General features: G+C 40.8%; 1 protein-coding gene across 1 annotated transcript in view; it reads left to right on the forward strand.

Annotated features, from left to right (window-relative positions):
* The window catches only part of KDM3B (lysine demethylase 3B), a 46,425-nt gene that overhangs the window by 15,448 nt on the left and 10,627 nt on the right, over window positions 1–20,350 (forward strand). Inside the window, exons 9-16 of the mRNA XM_038150655.1 lie at window positions 168–369; window positions 1,693–1,907; window positions 2,970–3,122; window positions 4,103–4,210; window positions 6,923–7,050; window positions 7,738–8,017; window positions 8,960–9,216; window positions 12,825–13,091. Coding sequence (XP_038006583.1) covers window positions 168–369; window positions 1,693–1,907; window positions 2,970–3,122; window positions 4,103–4,210; window positions 6,923–7,050; window positions 7,738–8,017; window positions 8,960–9,216; window positions 12,825–13,091 — 1,610 coding nt within the window. The remainder of the gene's footprint in view (window positions 1–167; window positions 370–1,692; window positions 1,908–2,969; window positions 3,123–4,102; window positions 4,211–6,922; window positions 7,051–7,737; window positions 8,018–8,959; window positions 9,217–12,824; window positions 13,092–20,350) is intronic.

The raw sequence follows: 20,350 nt of genomic DNA on the forward strand, positions 1-20,350 counted from the left end.
AGCCTGTGTGTCAGGACAGAAGTATGGTATGCTATAGGCTTGAACAGACTTACTGGTTTTACATGGGTATGAACATACAGATCTCTGAAAAGATGATTGTTGGAGCCAGTATCCTGTTGCTGTTGCAGTTAACTAATAGATTTTTACTTCTACTTTGCCTCACCCAGTTGGCCAGTCTGTGCTGAAAGATATGAGTAAGGTGAGGAAGCTGAAGCAGTCAGGTGAGCCTTTTCTCCAGGATGGCTCTTGCATCAATGTAGCTCCGCATCTGCACAAGTGTCGGGAGTGCCGTCTGGAGCGGTACCGCAAATTTAAGGAGCAAGAGCAGGATGACTCAACTGTGGCATGTCGCTTCTTCCATTTCCGGAGGTGCTCAAATTCTTCCTTTCTTCATATGTAGTCTGTGTGCAGAGCTTAGGCCATGTCCAAGCACTAAGTAATTATGTTTTACTTATTAACTATGCTTGGGTACAATAATGAACGTTTTGAGTGTCTTGCATTTCCCTGCATCACCTGACGGGAATTCTCTCACGGAGCCAGAAAGAGCTGGTTTTCAAAGATAAAGCTGTAAGATACTAAATGAGCCTCTGGGTACAGCCTCAGGAAACTGAATTTGCTTTATTGGGTAGAATTTTACTTCTGGGCGGTAATTTGTGTACAATAACTCTCCCTCCTTCATAAGGCATTCAAAACAAAGGTAAAATTTTAATCCACTCAACAAGTAACTAAACATTGCCAGCATGAGGCTAATGTTCGACCATATTCTGTTGAGTTCAGGACTAATTTTTAGGAGTGTAACGCTGTCTGTGTTCCCTCTGTGTTACATACATGTCTTACACTTCTTTGACCTGTTGTGCTTCTCTTCGTCTTCCTTAACTGTCTATTCTAGCAAGCGCTACGCATCTTTTTCCGAAAGTAGTTAGTTGACTTTCTGGCATGTAAAGGACGAGCTGAATTTTTAGTATGTGTCACCCATCCAGTAAGCATGCTGCTTCTTTTCCTAAATTAGTTAAAAATTAATCTAGCTTGAGGTTAAAGATGGTTTCTGTTTAAAAATGAAGTTATCTTTGATATTGACAGGAGATGCTTAGGGTTCTGTCATACGTTTTTACACCTTTTACCACACAAGGTAAAAGGAAGGTTAACAGCTATTGGTAAAACAGTAGTGATTCATCTGTGTGGAGACCAGTGCGACAAGGATCTTTGCATATATCGTCATGTGAGCTGTTGGAAGAGTTGCCAAGTGTCGGCAGCTCTAGCCAGAACTGAAATACTGTTTTCTCAAAAGTTGGGAAAAACTTTCTCATGAATTAAAATTGAGAATGACAGCCATTCAGAATTTTGCAAGCAGCATCATGTAGCAGGTCAAATTGAATTTTGTCATCTCTTTCTATTAATGAGATAGAGAAGTGGAATTTAGCAAACTGTAGCAATTTCTTTTTGGTGGAATTTCCCGCCAATGTTTACTAGGACCTTGGGATTCGTTCTGATGGATGTTGTAGCTACAGCTTCGTATGCCTTATTCTCTGTGTTACTGGGATTTGCATAATAAGTGTACTGTCTGTAGAATATAGCACTCTAGCTGAAGTCTTTTTCCCACCTTTCTGGGTTTATGTTCTGATATAGATGTCATTGTAAGTTAATTAAAGGTGGTTGAGCAGTTTCTCAATTACTCCATCCTATTTCTTGCAGGCTGGTATTTACCCGGAAAGGTATACTACGAGTAGAAGGTTTCTTGAACCCACAACAAAGTGACCCTGATGCTATGAGCCTATGGATTCCTTCTTCCTCCCCTGCAGAGGGGATTGATCTGGAAACTTCCAAATATATCCTGGCCAATGTTGGAGACCAGTTCTGCCAGCTTGTTATGTCAGAGAAGGAGGCAATGATGATGGTGGAGCCACATCGTATGTTGGGCTTTTGTCATGGTTTTTTCCCATCCTTTCTGTATAATGCATGCACAATACAGTGGAATAGAATTGAAAATGTCTTACATTTTCTTGTTGAAATGCTTCTCCTGCTCTTCCAAAGAGAGGCTATACTCACTCTTGGGTGGGAGGTGTAACTGAAGGACCAGAATCTGAGATTTTCTCTTTGATCAATGCAACATTACCACCAAGGAAGCTAATGGTAACTTTCTCAGACATTAAATTATTTTTTCAATAACTAAATGCAGAAATCAGCTGGCTCATGCTCCTAAGAAAATAGAAATAAGCCCAAGCACCTACCACACTGATCAGCTATGCTTTAATGAAGAGATTTTCTGATGTTTTCCTATCCTTTTATGCTCCAGGGCTCAGGGTTTTCTAGGGAGGGAGCAGTACCTTCATTCAGCCTGCAAGGACTTAGCTGATCATCTAGTTGCCCGCTTTCCATTTCAGGGGAAAAGTGTTTAGGGAAATAAAAAAAAAAAAAAAAAGAAAAAAAAAAGAAAAGGTAGCCAGTTTAGCTTATCATGTGGAGATAACTGGCTGTCTAATATTTTCATGTTAGTTTCTGGAATGTACAAGGGCAGCCATTTGGAGAACCCCTTCCTTGGCAAATATGTTGGTTTAGAATCTGAATAGTTGACAGAGATCTGATTAGTAAAACTAAATACACATTCTTTATGGTTTTATATATTGCTATCACTTGTTCATAAAGCTAGCAGAAGATTTGTGATTTTGCTATAAGTTCCATTAGTGCTCCATTAAATTCAGTTATTACAGAAAACTGTAAGGTGCTGCATTTCCTTGTAGTGTGCATTTTGATACCTGACCTTACCTATTCTTAGAAATGGGAATTCTAATAGTGTCACTGGACTAGCAACTCAAAGAATGGGGCTATGAATGTAAAAAGTATGTGTTTCTATACTCTGCCTTCAGGTCATGTTGCTATGAATTAATCAAGGTTGCTGTGATACTCTCAGATTAGGAGGGAGAAATGCAAAATGTCAAAGCAATAATTCATAGTATGGCTTCTCTCTATAGAGAAGGTGGCATGGAAGCGAGCAGTACGTGGTGTGAGGGAGATGTGTGATGTATGTGAGACAACACTCTTCAATATTCATTGGGTTTGTCGGAAGTGTGGTTTTGGCGTCTGTCTGGACTGTTACCGGCTGAGGAAGAGTCGTCCACGTAGTGGTGAGTACTGGGCATTTTTCCCCCACTGTCATCTTTGAGCTGAACACAGTCAGGGAATAGTTTCTGGGAAGTTGTAGAAGGTTTTGTGGGAGAGTTACCGACTGTCGGCTTGGAAGGCTGCACGTTTGGAACTTGTCTTACATGCTGCTGTTCCATTCTTCATTTCCATATGTGCCTGTGTTTTATCTATTTGCACAGGATGGGATTATTAAAAACACAGCATCAGCAGGCACAGGCATAGTGTGTCCACTGAGACAGTTGACTGTATAGTTCTTTTCCTCAGAAAGTATAAAAGAAAAATTATGTACTATTTTAACAGTTCAGAACTGTTGTATGGGAAACTAGTAAGCAGACACTGCAGAGAACTGCTGTCTTTGATAAGGAGTTAGATTGGAAGGTTTTCCTCTTCTTTTTATTCTGTGACACACCAGGGCTTCTAATTCAGAAAGAAGTTCAGGAAGTTCAGTTTTAAGAAGCAGAGGCATGAGAAAGTAGATACCTGGCTGGGTTTTTTGGTGTACTGTACTGTATTGAGACCACTTTGGTAGCATGGATGCAAACAAATGGCAATCTGAGTGAGATTAATTAGCGACAGTTACATTATTATATGGAGCAGATGTATAAAATACTGGATGTTAATAAGTGTGAATACTCCTGTCTATTCATTATGATAACTTAGAAAAGCATAATGAGAACAATAGTATCATATTTTAAAAATTGAGGTAAGAAGCCAAGATTTTTAGGTGATTGAAAACAAGCTGCTAGAGATGACTGAGGGGAAATTACTGTGGTAGCTGTATAACCTGAGGAGGCAGAAGTTGCTGTATATCCAGTCTGTATGATCTGTATTTATAGTTTATTTCTGAGATCACCAGGTTAATTTCTTGCACTGTAAAGACTCTAAATAAACAATATTAATGCACAAACATTCTGTATTGTAAAGTTTTAGTACAAAAATCTATTTTTTTTCTTTATTCCAGAGACAGAGGAGATTGGTGATGAAGAAGTTTTCTCATGGCTGAAGTGTGCAAAGGGTCAGTCTCATGAACCAGAGAATCTCATGCCAACACAGATCATCCCTGGTACAGGTAATGCTTGAAACACGAAAGGAAAAATAGCATATTTTATATTAATTCTGAGCAAGCAAATGGAAAAAATATAAAGATAGGTGATGTTGTAGCTGATATCTCTTCTAGCATGGATTTAGAGGACAATTCCACTTGCTACAGCAGGAGGGTTGAAGGGAAGGTAACGCAAGTAAGATCAAGCTGTGGATTTGAAGTGTGCATCCTTCTAGTATTAGCTGTGATTTGTTGTGCTCAGCTGTTTTTAAGTCATATTTAAGTAAATTCTTTTAAATAGCAAGAAAGAGTTTTTTGGGGATGGTTTGGGGTTTTTTTCTTCTACTCTGGTGACAGGGAGGGAAACAAAATGGTCCATGCTGACTATTTACTTGACTATTTACATAACTGGTCCTAAAAATCACAGAATCATAACATGGTTTGGGTTTGTAGCAACCTTTAAAGATCAACTAGTCCAACCCCCATGCTACGGGCAGGGACTACCTTCCACTAGACCAGGTTGCTGCAAACCCCATTCAACGGGGTCTTGAACACATGGAGGGATGGGGCAATGGAATGGAAATGGAATGAAGCCGCATCAGGGGAGGTTCAGACTCTGCTTCACTGAGTGGGTGGCTGGGCACTGGAACAGACTTTCCAGGGAAGTGGTCAGGGCACCAAGCCTGTCAGGTTCGAGGAGTGTCTGGATGATGCTCTTAGTTGTATGGTTTAGTGTTAGGTGCTCCTGTGAGGAGCAGGGAGTTGTTCTCAGTGATCCTCATGGTCCTCTTCCTGCTTGAGATTCTGTGTGGTTCTCCAATGAGAGGAGGAACTTTATTCCCCCAGTTTCTCCTTTGAGGTTCAGGGACTCGAGAGAGGTGAGAAAAGGGAATACAACTGAAAACTGATGGGAAATAGAAATGTTGAGTATGTCAGCTTTCTCCATGTCAGCTGTCACTTGCTTGGAGATCTTATTTAGTGCAGATGGTGTGTGTTGTATACATTTTCTTTAATCTTCTTTTTCTGGCCAGGATAACTGTTGAAACCCTTATTATTCTCTGCATCCCTTGTCAAATTTTTGTCTTTGCATTAGGTTTCCTGATGCCATCTCTGCACATCCAGGCAGCATCCAGGATTATGTGTCCGTGGTTCTACTGCCTCTGCATTTCATTCTTAGATTTTAGTTTGATCAGGAGGTCCTTCTTGACCCGTGTTCTTCCCTTGCCTTCCTTATTTGATTTTTTACATGGGGGAATTGACAGTGCTCGCACTCCAAGAAAAATGTTCTTAAAGAGCTGTGAGCTCTGTTCTGTTCCTTTGTCTCTGAGGGCAGTTTCCCAGAGTGTCCCATACACTAATTCTTTAAGCAAATGAAAGTCCGCTCTCCTGAAATTCAGTCTTCTGACTCTACTCTTGATCTGGCCTACACCCCTCAAGGTTGTAAATTCCACCAGGACCTGATCACTGCAGCTCAGGGTGCCACCAGTCTTGACATGTCTGATTAGTTCTTTCATGTTGGTCTATGATAGGTCCAGTAACGCTTCTCTTGTGGTTGGTCTCTATGTCATGGATTAAGTTATCCTCAAAGCACTCCAGAATTATCCTTGATTGCTTGCAGCTTGCTATGTTGCTGTTCCAGCAGATGTCAAGGTGATTGAATTTCCCTAATCATCATGTGAGCATGATGCTTCCTGTAGTTGAGTAAGAACATTTTTTCAACAGGCTCCCTTTGTCTGGGTGGACTGGAGTAAACCCCAGCAGTGAGGTTTTTTTTGTTGGCTTTGTCCCTCATTTTTGCCCATAAGTTCTTGACCTGTTCATCACTGTTTTTCAAGGATAGCTCTCTGTGGTCAGTATGTTGTTCATGGAGAGCACCTCCCCACAGTTCACCAGTTCCACAATTAATTGTGTCATGCTTCAGTGATAAAGATTAGATTGTCGCTTTCTAGTTGCACAATGACTTCTGTCTCCTCCTGCTCATCACCCGAGCTCCATGCGTTAGTATGAAGATGCCCTCCAGCTGGCCTATCAACCTTACCCCTCTTGACAGGAATATTCCAAAATTCCTTTGAGTTATTTCACAGGTGTTTCCCTGTTGCTTCCTAATATGTTGGTAGCCCCTGGCTCTTGCCTGTTGCTCAAATCTGCATCTCCTTTCCCCACTAAATCTAATTTTAAAGTTCTCCATAAAAGTCTGGTCACATTGTTGGCAGAGGCATTCTTGCTCTGCTTGGGCAGGTGAATCCCATCTGCTCCCAAGAGACCTGACTTCCTGGAAGTAGATTTGTGGTCATAGAAGGCAAAACTGTTGAATATGGCACTGGCCATGCCGCCAGGTATTCATCTGGTCAATTCATTACATCTGTGTGTGTACCAGGAGGATAGAGGTGAATACCTGTGCTCCAGATCCTTTCAACATTGCTTCAAGGGTTATATAGCTTCTTGCGGTGGCTTAAAGTCACCTCGTTGCAGTATCATTGGACCCTACATGGAACAGTAGAAGCAGATGATAATCTGTAGGATTTGCCAGGTTTGACAGCCTCTCAGTGACATTGTGAAGGCAGTGTTAGCTCTGTTCGCCACACTCTACTGTTCAGGGACAATGTCTTGTTATATAGCATGTGACCTTAAAGGTACTTTGCAGTAATACTAAAAAAAACCTACCTCTTTGAAGATATAGTTTAGGCCTTTTTTTAGATTTCTTTGCATGTGATATTAAAGATCTTACTTTATTTACAGCACTTTACAATATTGGAGACATGGTTCATGCAGCACGAGGCAAATGGGGTATTAAAGCCAATTGTCCATGTATTAACAGACAGAACAAATCAGTGTTGAGACCAGCTGTCACTAATGGAATATCACAGGTATGTAATTTGAAGCTGAAATTACCTTGTTCGACATTTACATTTTTAAGATCTATTAAGATGTTAGATCTGTTAAGGTAATCTCTTGTGAAACAGGAATTTTGCTTTCTCCATATGTACTCTGAGAGTAGCAAAAGTCTTCTGGGCCACTTTCTAGGAACATGAACTGCATCTGTTATCTACCAAGTTAGATATTATTTGGGCTAATACTGTTACGTAGAGATTGGGGAGGGAGCCATTAATGTATTGTGCTGTATTCTGTATTTTAAAACAAACCACAATGAGTAGCTTGCAACGTGTTTTTATTTTGTTGTGCTTCCTGAAGGAATCTAGAGCAGTTCTGTAACTATCAACACAAAAAATCTTTAACTATCAACACAAAAAATCTGTAATTAAAAAAAAAAACAAACCACAAAACCAGAAAGAAGGAAAAGAAAAGAAATCAAAAAGACTGGGCTTATGTTAAAAGATGACATGGTAAGAATTCACACCACAGTGCCAAGGTGAATACACGCAGATAAAGAAGCTCCTGTGTTCTGCTAAGCATAAATGAATTTTACTGTGTGCTTATAGCAAATAAGAAAAAGAACTGTTGAAACCAAATGCTTTGGATATTGAAAATGTCTTCTAAGTTGAACTCTTCCCTTTATTCAACATTTAGCAGGTTTTTTGTATTTTTTGTTTTAGCTTCCAACTGTAAATCCTAGTGCATCAGTCTCTGGAAATGAGAACGCCTTTTCCACTGGAGCAGGGACAGCAGGAGTGGGGCAAGTAGAAATGGACACTGTACCAAAATCTGAAGCAACTGACAGTAGGATAGAAGAATCTGCAAAAGCAGAGACATTACCAACCAATAACACTGGGGAAGTAAAGACTAACAGACCACTTTGTCCAGAAACAGCTCCATCGTCAGCTTTACACTGGCTTGCAGATTTAGCAACGCAAAAAGCGAAAGAGGAAACAAAAGGTGAGCAGAAGAAATGCCCTCTGGGGTTGCAATTAAAAGATAAATAATAACATACTGTTTGATTGCTATACTTCGTGAGAGTGTCTAGCCCTAAATAGAAAAGAAAAAGGTAAGTTTTCTTCCTTTGCGTCTTAGAACCAGTTTAGTTCTACAGGCTTAGGAAAATGCAAAGCTGGAAAGAGGATGCAGCTGCAGACAATACTGTTTCACAGTTTATTTCTGTGCAAGGTTGTGTATTTATTTTCTCAGAAGCTGATATCCCGATGTAAAATGATAGTAATTAATTTCAGATGCGGTTTTGTCACTTTATAACTGTTGAAGTAAATACAGCTCTTTTGTGTGCTATGTGAAGAATGTATTTCCAAGGAACTGAGACTTGAGTCCAGTTGGAGAGTTAGATGAAAGCTTAGAGATATTTAATACTCAGTAGTTGGAATGAATACACTTTCTAGAAGTCAGAGGTAGCGTGACTTACACAGGATTTATTCCTGTCCAGATGTCTAGAAGCGACTACTTTACATATTGATGTTAAATGTTGGTGAATCACTTGCAAGTTTTGCAGGCCACTGTAATATTTTGACTACCATTAAAATTTGAAATATTTAATAACAAAACATTAATTTAGAAAGTCAGGGAAATGTTTTTTAATTGAATCCATTAAAAAGTTGTGTTTACATGTGTCATATCTTTTTGGATCAGATCTGTTGTGCTGTTCAAAACCTTAGCAGCATATGAAGGGCAAAATCTATGTGAAGTATCTTTGATGCTCATTGAGGTGCCTCATTCACTGTTACAGTGATAATTTACCGTTACCACAAGATTCACTTAATATCCTATTTAATGCAAAAGCAAATAATTTCAGAAAACTTTGTGATCGTTTTAACTTTGCCTCTTGGGGATTTTTTCTCTCCCCTCCCTGTAATGTTTATATTTATCTTGCAGAATCAGGATCACTGAGATCAGTGCTTAATAAAGAATCCCACTCACCCTTTGGATTAGATTCCTTCAACTCCAGTACAAAGGTTTCCCCGCTAACCCCAAAGCTGTTTAATAGCCTCTTGTTGGGCCCAGTGACATCTAGCAACAAAGCTGAAGGCTCCAGCCTCAGAGATCTGCTACACACGGGGCCAGGAAAACTTCCTCAGGTCCCATCAGACACAGGAATCCCCTTTCCTCCAGTCTTTTCTGCAGCTTCTACGGTAAATAATTCTCTATTTCTTCAATGATATCTGTTCTTGGGAAGAATTTTCATCTAAATGTTTTTTATATTATTCTACTCCTGAATGTTGAAATGAATGTAATGCCTCACCAAATCCCACCACCCCACAAATTTGTAGAGAATTTTCATGCTAATTTTTAGTTTTAGTTTACTACGGCTGAGGAGAGGCTATTCTCTTCAAGAGACCAAGAAAGTGGGTTAAATACAGCCTATAACTTGTTTAGTTGATAATCAGCATCCCTGCAAAGTTCACTTTAAATTTCACATCTTTAAAAATATTGTAAGAGCATACCACAGAAAAAAAAAGACAAAAACTTTAGAGTAAACCAGTTCCTCAAACTTATGTATACTTGAAAGGCATTTGATCTAGACTATACTTGGGCAGGATCTGCTGCTCCAGCTGCATCACTACAAATCTATGGGGCCTGATGGGATTAATCCAAGAATCTTCAGAGAGCTGCTGATGTCATCACAAAGCCTCTCTCAATGAGTTTCATGCAGTCTTGGGAGTCTGGAGTGGTCCCAGCTGACTGGAAGCTGGCAAACATTGTCTTGATTTCCTAAAAGGGCAAAGAGCAGTACCATGGAAACCACAGGCAGTCAGTGTGTCAGTCTCACTCAAGTGTCCAGTAAAATAATGGAAAATATTAATTTGGGAAGAATTTGAAAACATCTGGAGTACAATGCAGTCATTGGTCACTGCCAGCATGGCTTCGTGTGGGTGGAAAGTCCTTCTTGTTGAATGTGATTTCTTCTATGACGGGGCCACTTCATGAGTCTGTGAAAGCCAGTAGATGTCATCTTTCTGGAAGTAAATTTTTGATGATGTCTCTCTAAATATCCTTCTGGACAAAATGTCCAGCAGACAGCTGAATAGCCACATTTGGACCCCGTGCTCAGGCACAGGGTGGGATTGTTGGTGTGTCTTGTGCAGGGCCAGGAGATGGACTTGATGATTCTGATGGATCACTTTCAACTCAGCATGTTCTGTGATTCTGTGAGTTTAAGGTGTAGTTGCTATTTCTGAATGCCTTTTCTGGAATAAGGATACTTAAATCCATTTTGGAAGAAATAACTTTGAAAAAAAACACTGAACAAATCAATGCTATTTGGAGTGGTTAGAAGCATTTAGTTTAAGGAGAAGGATAAATTCTGTGGAATTTATCAACACTTGGCTCTTTTTGGTGAATACTTTCCCCAAAAACTTAGGCAGATAGAGTAAGAAGGAAGATGAAATGGCTTGTCTCATGGTGGATTTTTTTTTTATCTCTCTGCCGGGCAGGCTGGCTGGCCCGCACCTCGATAATAGTTCGTGTTGGTTGGTTTTGGGAGAGGGAACTGTACATGAAAAAATGATGCTGCTACAGGAAAGTGAATCCAAGAATACTTCTGCCTCTCATCACTGAGTACAGGCGAAGAAATTATGGTCATTTGTTTTTAAAGCAACTTATTCCTTCAAGGCTTGAGATAGCCTGTCTGAACTTGTATCCCTATCCTGGCAACTCTATGCATTGTCTCACCACATCTAATCACATGTATTGTGTAATGTGTTTTTTCACTTTCCTGACTTCTGATCTTCACTGAGTAATTTAGATTTAAAGAAGTTATGGAGAATTCTGGTCCATCTCCTGACTTGAATGTCTGGATGCTTCATATAGAATGAACAAAACAAACCTGAGAAACAGGTGTGTTACTCAAATTGAGAGAAGCAAGACTGCTGCTCATGGAGGGAATCATCTTGATCTTTCTGGAGCATTGATAGTCTGTTGTGAAGAATAATAAGCATTGTCTTTAATAATTAAGCTGCATATTATCTGTCTTACAGCCTCTAGCGAGTCAGAGTAATGGTACATTTTTAAGACCATCCAAAGTGGATGATGTTATGATCTAGTCTTATTTGGGTAAGATAGGCTGAAAACTATGAAAATGAAAATTATGTTAGAAAACTAACATAATTCTAGGCAGCAGTAGAGAGTGGAATCAGACTAGCCGTGGGGTAGTGCCTCTTAAAGGAGCCCAGGGTCCTGGAGGACAACATGCTGCACCTGGGCCAGCACTGCACACCTGCAGCTGCAAAGGTAAACAGTCCTGGGCTGCATCAGGAAGCATACAGCTGCAGCACATCAAGGAATGTGGTTATTTCATTCAGCCCCTGTCGGGCTACACCTGGAACACTGTTTCCAGTTTTGATTTCCCTGGGTGAAGAATGACAGTGAAAAATTGCATAGGATCCAGTGAAGGGCCATGAAGTATGATTAAAGCATTGGAGAGCTTAACGCATTTGGAAAGGTTCTAGGAAATGGTTCTGTTCACCCTTGAGAAGAGAATGCTTTGGGGATCTGATCAATCTTACCATTTCTAAAAGGTGGTTGTAGGGAATATGGAGGTACTACTCCTTTAATAAAGATGCATGGTTAACAGGGCAAGGGGCAATACCAGTTTCTGTCAGGAGAAATTCTATCTACATCTAAGGAAAAATTCTCCCTTTATATTCAAAGAGTGGAATAGGCTGCCCTAAGAAGTGAATTAGTCTCCTACCCTGTGAAGTTAAAGTTTGGCATGACCCAGCCCAGGGGAACAAAACCTAATTTCAACAGAAATTTACACCAGGTGATCTCTAGAACTTCTGTTGGACCTAGACTCTTCTGCAATTCCATAAGTATTTTTTACTGAATCAATATATTCAGTAATGAATAATGTTATGTTTTAGATTGATAGCTCTGTATATGGTGAATTTTTTATCTGTTGAACTTTAGTTTTTAAGAAGAAGGGAGTTTTTGGGAGGGAGGAGAGAGTAGTGTTGATTGGTTTGCTATGTTTGTTTTGTTATTCACTTGAATGAGAAGGTTTTTTGTACCAGAAATCTATCACTGCCCTGCCTCCTCCCACAAATGTGTGAAACAAGGTCCAATAAGTGTTTATCTTCCATAGAATATATGAAATCTATTTAGTGTCTTAAGTATTTTGCTATAAACAAGGCCTATAGGCAGGTTTTTTATTTTTTAAAGTTAAAATGAAATTTTAAGATTTTGTTGATAACCTGTTACAAATTTTAAACACCTCTTGAGTTTTAAATGTTTCTTGAGGAGCATGGCAACCAGAACCAGAGAGTCTCTCTACTCATGGTTCCACTAACATACAGGAAGCACTTTCTCCTCTCTCTGTCTGTGTTTACTTAGTCTTCACATATCCAACAGCTTATGTGTCCCAAGGTTGAATTCACTTCCTTAGTAATGGGATGAGGAAAATAGGGAAATAGAGTTGAGACATAAATGAAGTTGGGAAAACTATGAACTATTTTTAATATCAAAGTAGCTGAATTTAGGTCATTAACATTTTCTATTTTATGTCTGCATAATATTTTTCTAGGTAGCCTTTAGCTGGTTATTTTAACTTCTACCATTGTAAAACAGAGCCGTAGCCATTTCTGTTCTTACTTGGATACATGTCTGTCTCTGAGCCAGTTTGTTTCTGATGCATGTTTTCCTGGTAGCAAGGTGTCTGTGCTAAAGTCTGAAGGAGAGCAGCTATACCTTAATACTTACACTGTTGCAAGACTAAACTTACCTCTGGATTTACATCTTTTAGGGGGTCAAAGGTAAAGCCAGCCTGCCAAACTTCTTGGACCATATCATTGCTTCTGTGGTGGAAAATAAGAAGACGTCTGATGCTGCAAAACGAGCTAGTAATTTAGCTGACACACAGAGAGAGGTGAAGGAAATGGTAATGGGATTAAATGTGCTGGATCCACACACTTCCCACTCTTGGCTGTGTGATGGTAGACTTCTTTGCCTTCATGATCCCAGCAACAAAAACAACTGGAAGATCTTCAGGGAATGCTGGAAACAAGGCCAGGTGGGTGATAAGTATCCAACCCTTGCTGCTTATTAGTGTCCTGAAATTGCAGTCTGTATGTTGGTGAAAACAGTCTATTCAAACTTTGGCTCCTGAGTGAATATGGTGAATGAATATTTCAACTGTAGCTTTATAAAGAGGGGACACAGCAGCCCTGTTCACTTTATGCTATATTTATTTGGGTGCATGTGCTCTTGCATGTTGAGCTCTTCTCAGCTTACCAACATGAGAGTGTTTGCTGTGATGGCCCTTTTAGTTGTAGTGTGCTTTGTGCTGAACCTCCTCTTTTCTACTACAGCCCAGTAGTGAATCCACTCTGATTCCCTGAGTGCACCTTAGCATCTACCCCACACTTGATGCCTTATAGCCTCAGGGAAAGATGCATTTCCTTCCAGCTACAGTGTGTACAAGAGTGAAAATTCTGCATGCAATAGTCTACTGAATTTTGGATGTACTTGATACAGTGTCTCACCCTGAGCCATATACAGCCAGTGGGAACCCAAGTATTGTTGTGGACTCAGCAACTCATGCATGGGTCACTCTCATGGATTGTCTGAGGTGCCATCAAGCAGTTAGGCCTTCAGATAACAGACTATACCTTAGACCTGCTCTCAGCATAGCCACTTTTTCAGATGTCAGTCTGTAGTGCTGCAGCTTAGACTTCTCCAGAGTCAGTAAGATCAGCCTGGTCAGACAGCCTGAATCTTAAAAAAAAATGGATGAGTAATTGCTGCTGCAAAGGAAGTGCACCTACAGCTCTAACAGAGGATAACGGCCATTGCTGTTTAAACTGTATTCTTGGGACTTGGTTCTGCAGCTGCCTCTGACACAGTTACCTTCACTAACTACTCAGAATTGAGGCCATTAGTGCTAGACCATTAGGTCCATCATCATCTTTTCTGGAGAAGTGCTTGTTGTCAGTTAGTTTATTGTTACAGTGCTAATGCGCTTGGCAGTCATATTCCATACTTATTTGTGGTTTTTCACAAGATACTGAGGTGTGGTGGAGGAACAGGCTGCATATGCTTCTTTTGACACTCAGAGTCTACTTCTGACAGACGTAGAATACTTTTCATTTAAATGTAGCCTGTCCCATGGAACTGCACATTCTCTGGGTTGCCTGGGCACAAGCACAGCTAGCACATAGCCGTGCGAACTGCAAAGATGGCTGTTGTACCATGAGCCACATTTCTGTTCATGATTCCTCTGGCCAGCTCCTAATAGCTGGAGGAAGGTACTGTGCAGCACACCCTCACTTACCTGACTAGAAACTTCACTGCCAGCTTCCCACTAAGTGCAGTTGCCTTCCTTGTCCTGACTTTTTTGGGGTGCATAAGAATCTTTTTTTTTTTTTAATTTTATTTTTCATCCTGTCATATTTTTCTGATTTACGAGGGATTTCATATCATTCTTTTGCAGTGCTGTGGTGTCCATCATCTGCTTTTCTTTGCTAAGAGCTTCTTAGTTTCTGGTTAGCATACTTTGATAATTTTCTCAACACTTTCTGTCAGGAAATACTACTGTCTCTCCTCGGAGGATCCTAAACATCTTGGGAATGCCTACAAAAATTGTGCTTGTCAGTTTCTTTGCCAATGAGACTGGTTAATCACCATGTGCAAGATCTGCTTGTGACCGTGGGGTTCTTGACTGGCGATGAGTCTTGAGAGACTGCTTGGGGAGTCTAGAGATGTGATTATGGATCTTGTGTCCAATGTGTAGCTTGCAGTGTGCAGCACCATCCAAGTTGGTGCACACCCTGAGGCTCTGGCTACAATTGCTGTGCTTGTGTACTTTTTGTGACCTGCTATTTTAGCCTTTGCCCCAAGATATGCTATTGATGCTTCTGGATAATTTTATCATTCAGAGGACCCTTTAAATAGAAACAGACTGGGCAAGTCCTTTGCTCATTTAGCAATCCTCAAGGTGGTGTTGCAGTCATTGGAGTTTCCTGTTGAAATGTGAAAAGGAATCCAACAGCCTCCCTTGTTCCTGCATAAGAGAGAGCATGTGACCCAGACAGGTGTTACTGTCTCAACAAGGTTATTTTAAACAGAATTTCTTCAAGCAGAGACTCTCTGAAGAAACTGTTGTCTGTCACTGTTCTTCCTTGGCTTACATCCTTCTGTACATCCCAGCTGCACCTTTAAAAGTGAAGTGAAAGAACATTAATTCTACCACTATTCCCCAAATCCCCTTCCTGTTTTGTGTTTTGGGAAAGGTTATTTGGAAAAAACCCCTTAGCCACCCTCCCCAGCACAATAAATGCACACTGGACACTAGGTCTGTGCCTTATGAAGATGTTGGATATGGTGGCATCCCAAATTGTTAAAAGAGAAAATTCTGTTCCCTGAATGCTTAGATAATAAATGGCACTCTTTCAGTGTCACTAAAAAAGAACAACATTTTTTGAGTCCTTTATCTTAGAAATTGTCAGAAATAAGTTAAACTTTGTCTTATCCCAGAATTTACTGAGACTGTAAGAGTAATTCTTGAAGTTGTTTTTAAAGAGCATTTTGCTCTCCTGAAAATGGTTGTTGCTCATCTGGGTATACTGTTAGGATTCTCATCCTATAGCAACCTGGTATTTTCTGACTTTTCATGTTAGGATTTCTCTCTTTTTGAGACACTGAAAATATTGTATGGAACTGGAACTTTTTTTTGTTTATTTGTTTTTGTTTGTTTGTTTGGGTTTTCTTTGGTTTGGTTTGGTTTTTTTAATCTCCCTGTAGTTTGAGAGCAGATTTAGCAAATGATGTCTACCAGGCATGTCCATTGTTATTCACTAGAGAGAATACTTTCTTTCTTTCATTGCAAATTTGCTGCTTAATAGCCAGAAGGGTTCTACTAAGTTAAGTAGTTTCGTTGTTTTGGGGTTTCTTTTAATTGCTGTTTACAAGTGGTCAAGTGAATACAGCAGGGATCAAAATGTCTTTTTTTTTTGTACTGAAGACAGCTGGTTTAGCTATCAGCTTAAAGTCTACCAGACAATGCTTTCTACACATTCTGTGAAAGGTTATTTTACTCGTAGGTGATCCTTAGTGTTTGTTGTAGAATATGCTTAAATGTTTTTAATTGCGTTAATGTTACCATTTTTGCTGGGATGAGGGATTATATTCAGATTTGAAATTGCTGTATTTGCTTTGTTATCTTAGGGAGGTTTGCTGCTTGTCAGGGTGTCACATTTGGGACATAGTGGGAAGACTACCAAAGCTTATCTATCCCTCAAACATGTGCCCTCTGCTGCTTTTCCATATTGGCACTCAGAGTACTACTGGGGAGATGGGGACAGTATCAAAAGTGACCGTATGGCTCTGGAATTGTTAATCAAGGCCATGGAGCCCTCATGGTTTTCTTACTCCTGCCAGTGAAGGGTAGGGGAGTAGACAGATCCTGGCTAACCTTATGAGGAAAGCGATAAGCAGGAACAAGGGAGGGAGAGTATGACCAGTGATCAAGGAAGGAATTGATTGATTTGGCAAGCAATCAGTGTGAGGTGATGTGAACAGGAGTAATCCCGTACTCAAGAAACCAAGGATGAAAGATGTCAAGTATATGCATGTAGGTAAGGATCTGTGTGCATCACAGCATTATGAAGAAAGCTCTCACGCTGTTTCTGGGAAATCAATATGACTAGATGTCTTTCTGAAGTACCTGTACACTAATGCATGCAGCACATTAAACAAAGAGGAGGAATTAGTGTGCAGTTGCACCAGACCACCAGTTTGGTCTCATTGGTATGACAAAGTGGTGCGATAGCTCATGCAGCTGTAGTATGGGAAGGAATAGGTAGAGGCTGTTCAGGAAGAACAACACAGGAATGACAGGCCAGGAAAGTAAGCAAGGAACATTGCTGTTTTTGTGAGGAAGATCCTAGAATGCTTGAAATTGTGTAGGAACTGATGATGAGCCATCCAAGAACTTAGGGGCCAGGATTATTTAGCAGCAATTATGGACAACATTATGGCAAGTATCTGCTACAGACCAACTGACCATAAAAACATGATAAGGCCTCAGAAAACTGGAGGAAGCCCTGTGTTCACATTTCCTGGGCCTCATGGGACCACCCTGATACCTGCTGGAGGAACAACACAACAGGTCACAAGCAGTCCTGAAGTTTTCTGAAGTGCATTGATGTCAATGTTCTGAGACAGCTGATCAAGGAAACAGCTAGGGAAGGGCACTTGTTCTGGACCTCGTGCTTTCACACAAGGAGGAACTGGTGGTTGATGTAGAGATACGGGGCACCTTTGGCTGCAGTGACTATTAGATGGTAGCATTCAGGTCAAGATTCTGAGAGGAGGGAGCAAAACAAAAAATCATGATCACAAATTTGGGCTTTGCGAGAGCAGGCTTTTGCCTTTTCAGATACTTGCTTGGAAGAATCCCATGGGGATATGGTCCTGAAGAGAGGAGGAGTTCAGGAATACTGGTTGAATCATGCTTAACCTGCCTTGTAGCCTTCAGTGATAATATGACTGGCTTGGTACATGAAGGGAAAGTAGTGGATGTTTTTTGTCTTAACTTTAATAAAGGCTTTTTACACTGTCATAATGTCATCAAAGTGACTTGGTAAGTGAGCACTGTGATGGACTTAAAACTGACTGAAATGCCATGTGTGAGAGCACTGTCACTAGTGGTATATCATAGGGGGTCACTTCTGCAGTGAGTAGTACTTGTCATGTCATTAGTGACCTAGATGGGATAGGGTTCATACACCCTTAGCAAGTTTACAGGCAATACAAAACTAGGAGGAATGCTGATACTGCAGATGGCTTCTACTGCTAATTCAGAGGGTCTGAACAGGCTGGAGAATTGGACCGAGAAGAATCTGGTGATGTTCAGCAGGGGAAAATGTAATGTCCTGTACGTCGAGGAAGAATAACATCCTACAGCAGTTGCTGAGAAGCAACCATTTGGAAGGTAGTTTTGCCTAGAAAAATCTTGGGTTCCCAGTGGTCAAGGAGGTGACATGAGCTAAAAATGTGTCCTCATGACAAAGAGAGTTGTCAGCAAGTCAAAGGAAGTGATGGTTCCCCTTACTGTGTTCAGTCTGGGCTCCCCAATTCAAAGGAGTTATGGATTAATAGAGGAAGTCCAGTAAAGGGTCACAAGGATGATGAAGAGACTAGAGCATCACTTAGCTGAAGAGAGGCTGAGCAAGTTGGGATTGTTCAGCCTATAGAAAAGGAGGCTCAGGAGAGTGGGGAGGAAATCTTAAGAAGAGGGAGCCAGGCTCTTCTTGTCAGTGCCCACTGACAGGAGAAGTGGGAGTGGGTACAGAAATTTCAGCCTCAACACAAGAAAATACTCTCTTTTGGTGTGGGAGTAGTCATTTCCAGTCTAAATGTTTCTGTGGGGTTTTTTGCTTTTTTTAATTCCCCTGAAATTCACAGGAGTAAAGTAAACAACCCCTTTTTGTTTTCCTAAATCTCACTCTTCTGAAGTTGAGGTTTCATTGCTGCCTTCTAGAACTTAATGGCTGTGTTATATTGTATTTGAAAACCAAGGCCATTTCTGTTATCCCCAGGCTTGGGATTTTCACATTCATTTCTGAGTCAATAGTTGTCCTCACTCAGGGACTAGAGGCTACTGGACAATACAAAAGAAGCAGCAGTTAGTTACTGGAGTGTGTTTAAGCAGCATAACTTTGAAGTTGCTTGTATACAGCTCTGTAGGTATCTTTGCCTAGCACACTGGTATTACATCTAGGGATGTGTGTGCTTCTCAGGGTTGTGCTGAGCTCTTCATGTGAATAAACCGAGACCCACCATCAGATCATTGTTAATGTATAGGGCACAGCTTGGAATTAATTCAAAATTGCGTAGCCATGGGAACTGCCATTTGAACATAGGTAGCAATTACAAAAGTTAAAGCTTTTCAGGTGGGAATAGTCCATGTGCAAGTTCACTTCATACCCTCTTCATTTTCTTTCAAGTTTGGTAACTCTCTTTTGAGATGGCAGGGTGAGAGGAACTGAAAAGGTTTTGGCAGTGTTGGGAGGATTGTCTGGTATAACTTTCCCAATTCTTGTCAGTTTAGCATATGCTTTGAGGTTAATTAAGTGAATTGATGAATTAAATTAATTAAAGCATTTTACATGCTTTTATGGGAAGAGGCCACTGAAATAGCTGTTTGGAATATATGTACTAAGCATCTTAAAACCGCTTTTGCAAGTGAGCAGCCTTTTTTCCACTACTTGGTTTTGTCCTACAGAGTTAATGTTGATCTGTGATTATACATAAATAACAAGTGAAATAGTTAAACAATTAATATTAAAAGACAAGAATTTCACATGAGAAGGCTTTAGTGCAAATGCTGTTTCTAGTGGTAGTTGCATGTGTGCTTAAAAAAAAGGACAGGTGGTGGGATTCTACACCTACTCTACTGCCACAGGTGGATTGACCCTGTCTGGCTGCCAGACCCCTCTACCCAGCTGTTTTCTCACTCCCCCTTCTCAACAGAACATGGGAAGAAAATCAGGTGAAGAAGTTTCTGGGTCAGGATAAAGCAAGGAAGATCCCTTAGGGATTGCTGTCACGGGCAAAAGAGGTTTAATTTGTGATAAAGGATTTGAAATTATTGCCAATTAAAAATAGAGTAGGCTGGGAGAGAAGAAAGACAAATCAGTAAACACCTTACCTCTCCCCGCCCACTTCAGCTTTTTCCTAAAGGCTCAACTTTTCTCTCTCATCTTTGGCTATTCTACCTCCCTCCTGCCACAACTCCTGGAGTGACACAGGGGGGATGATAGGGATTGTGGTCAGTTCACAAAACAATGTCTGCTGCCCTTTCCTCCTCACACTTTCCTGCTGCTTCCTCTGTGTGGAGTTCCTCTCACAGGATACTGTCCTTCACAAATGGCTCCAACATGAGTTGTCTCCATGGGCTGCTCCAATGTGGCTCCACCAGTGGGCAGTTTTTGTCAGAAAGTTTGCTTAAAAGTGGGATTCTCCCTACAGCTTCTGCCAGAGCCTGCTCCAGCATGGGCTCTCCATGGACTTCCTCCAGCAAATATCCCTCTGCTGCAGTGGATCCTCTGGGGACTGCAGGTGGATCTCTACTTCACTGTGGTCCTCCACAGGTTGCAGGGGACAGCCTGCCTCACCATGCTCTTCAATGGGCTGCGAGCACCTCCTCCATCACTGACCTTGGTGTATGCAGAGCTGTTTCTCTCCCTTCCTCCTGCCTGCCATCTGTGTGTTGTGTTGTTCCCCCCCCCCCCCCCCCCTTTCTCTCATTCTCTCTCTCTCTCTCTCTCT

Source organism: Motacilla alba, chromosome 13, assembly GCF_015832195.1.
Source record: "Motacilla alba alba isolate MOTALB_02 chromosome 13, Motacilla_alba_V1.0_pri, whole genome shotgun sequence".
Lineage (NCBI taxonomy): Eukaryota > Metazoa > Chordata > Aves > Passeriformes > Motacillidae > Motacilla > Motacilla alba.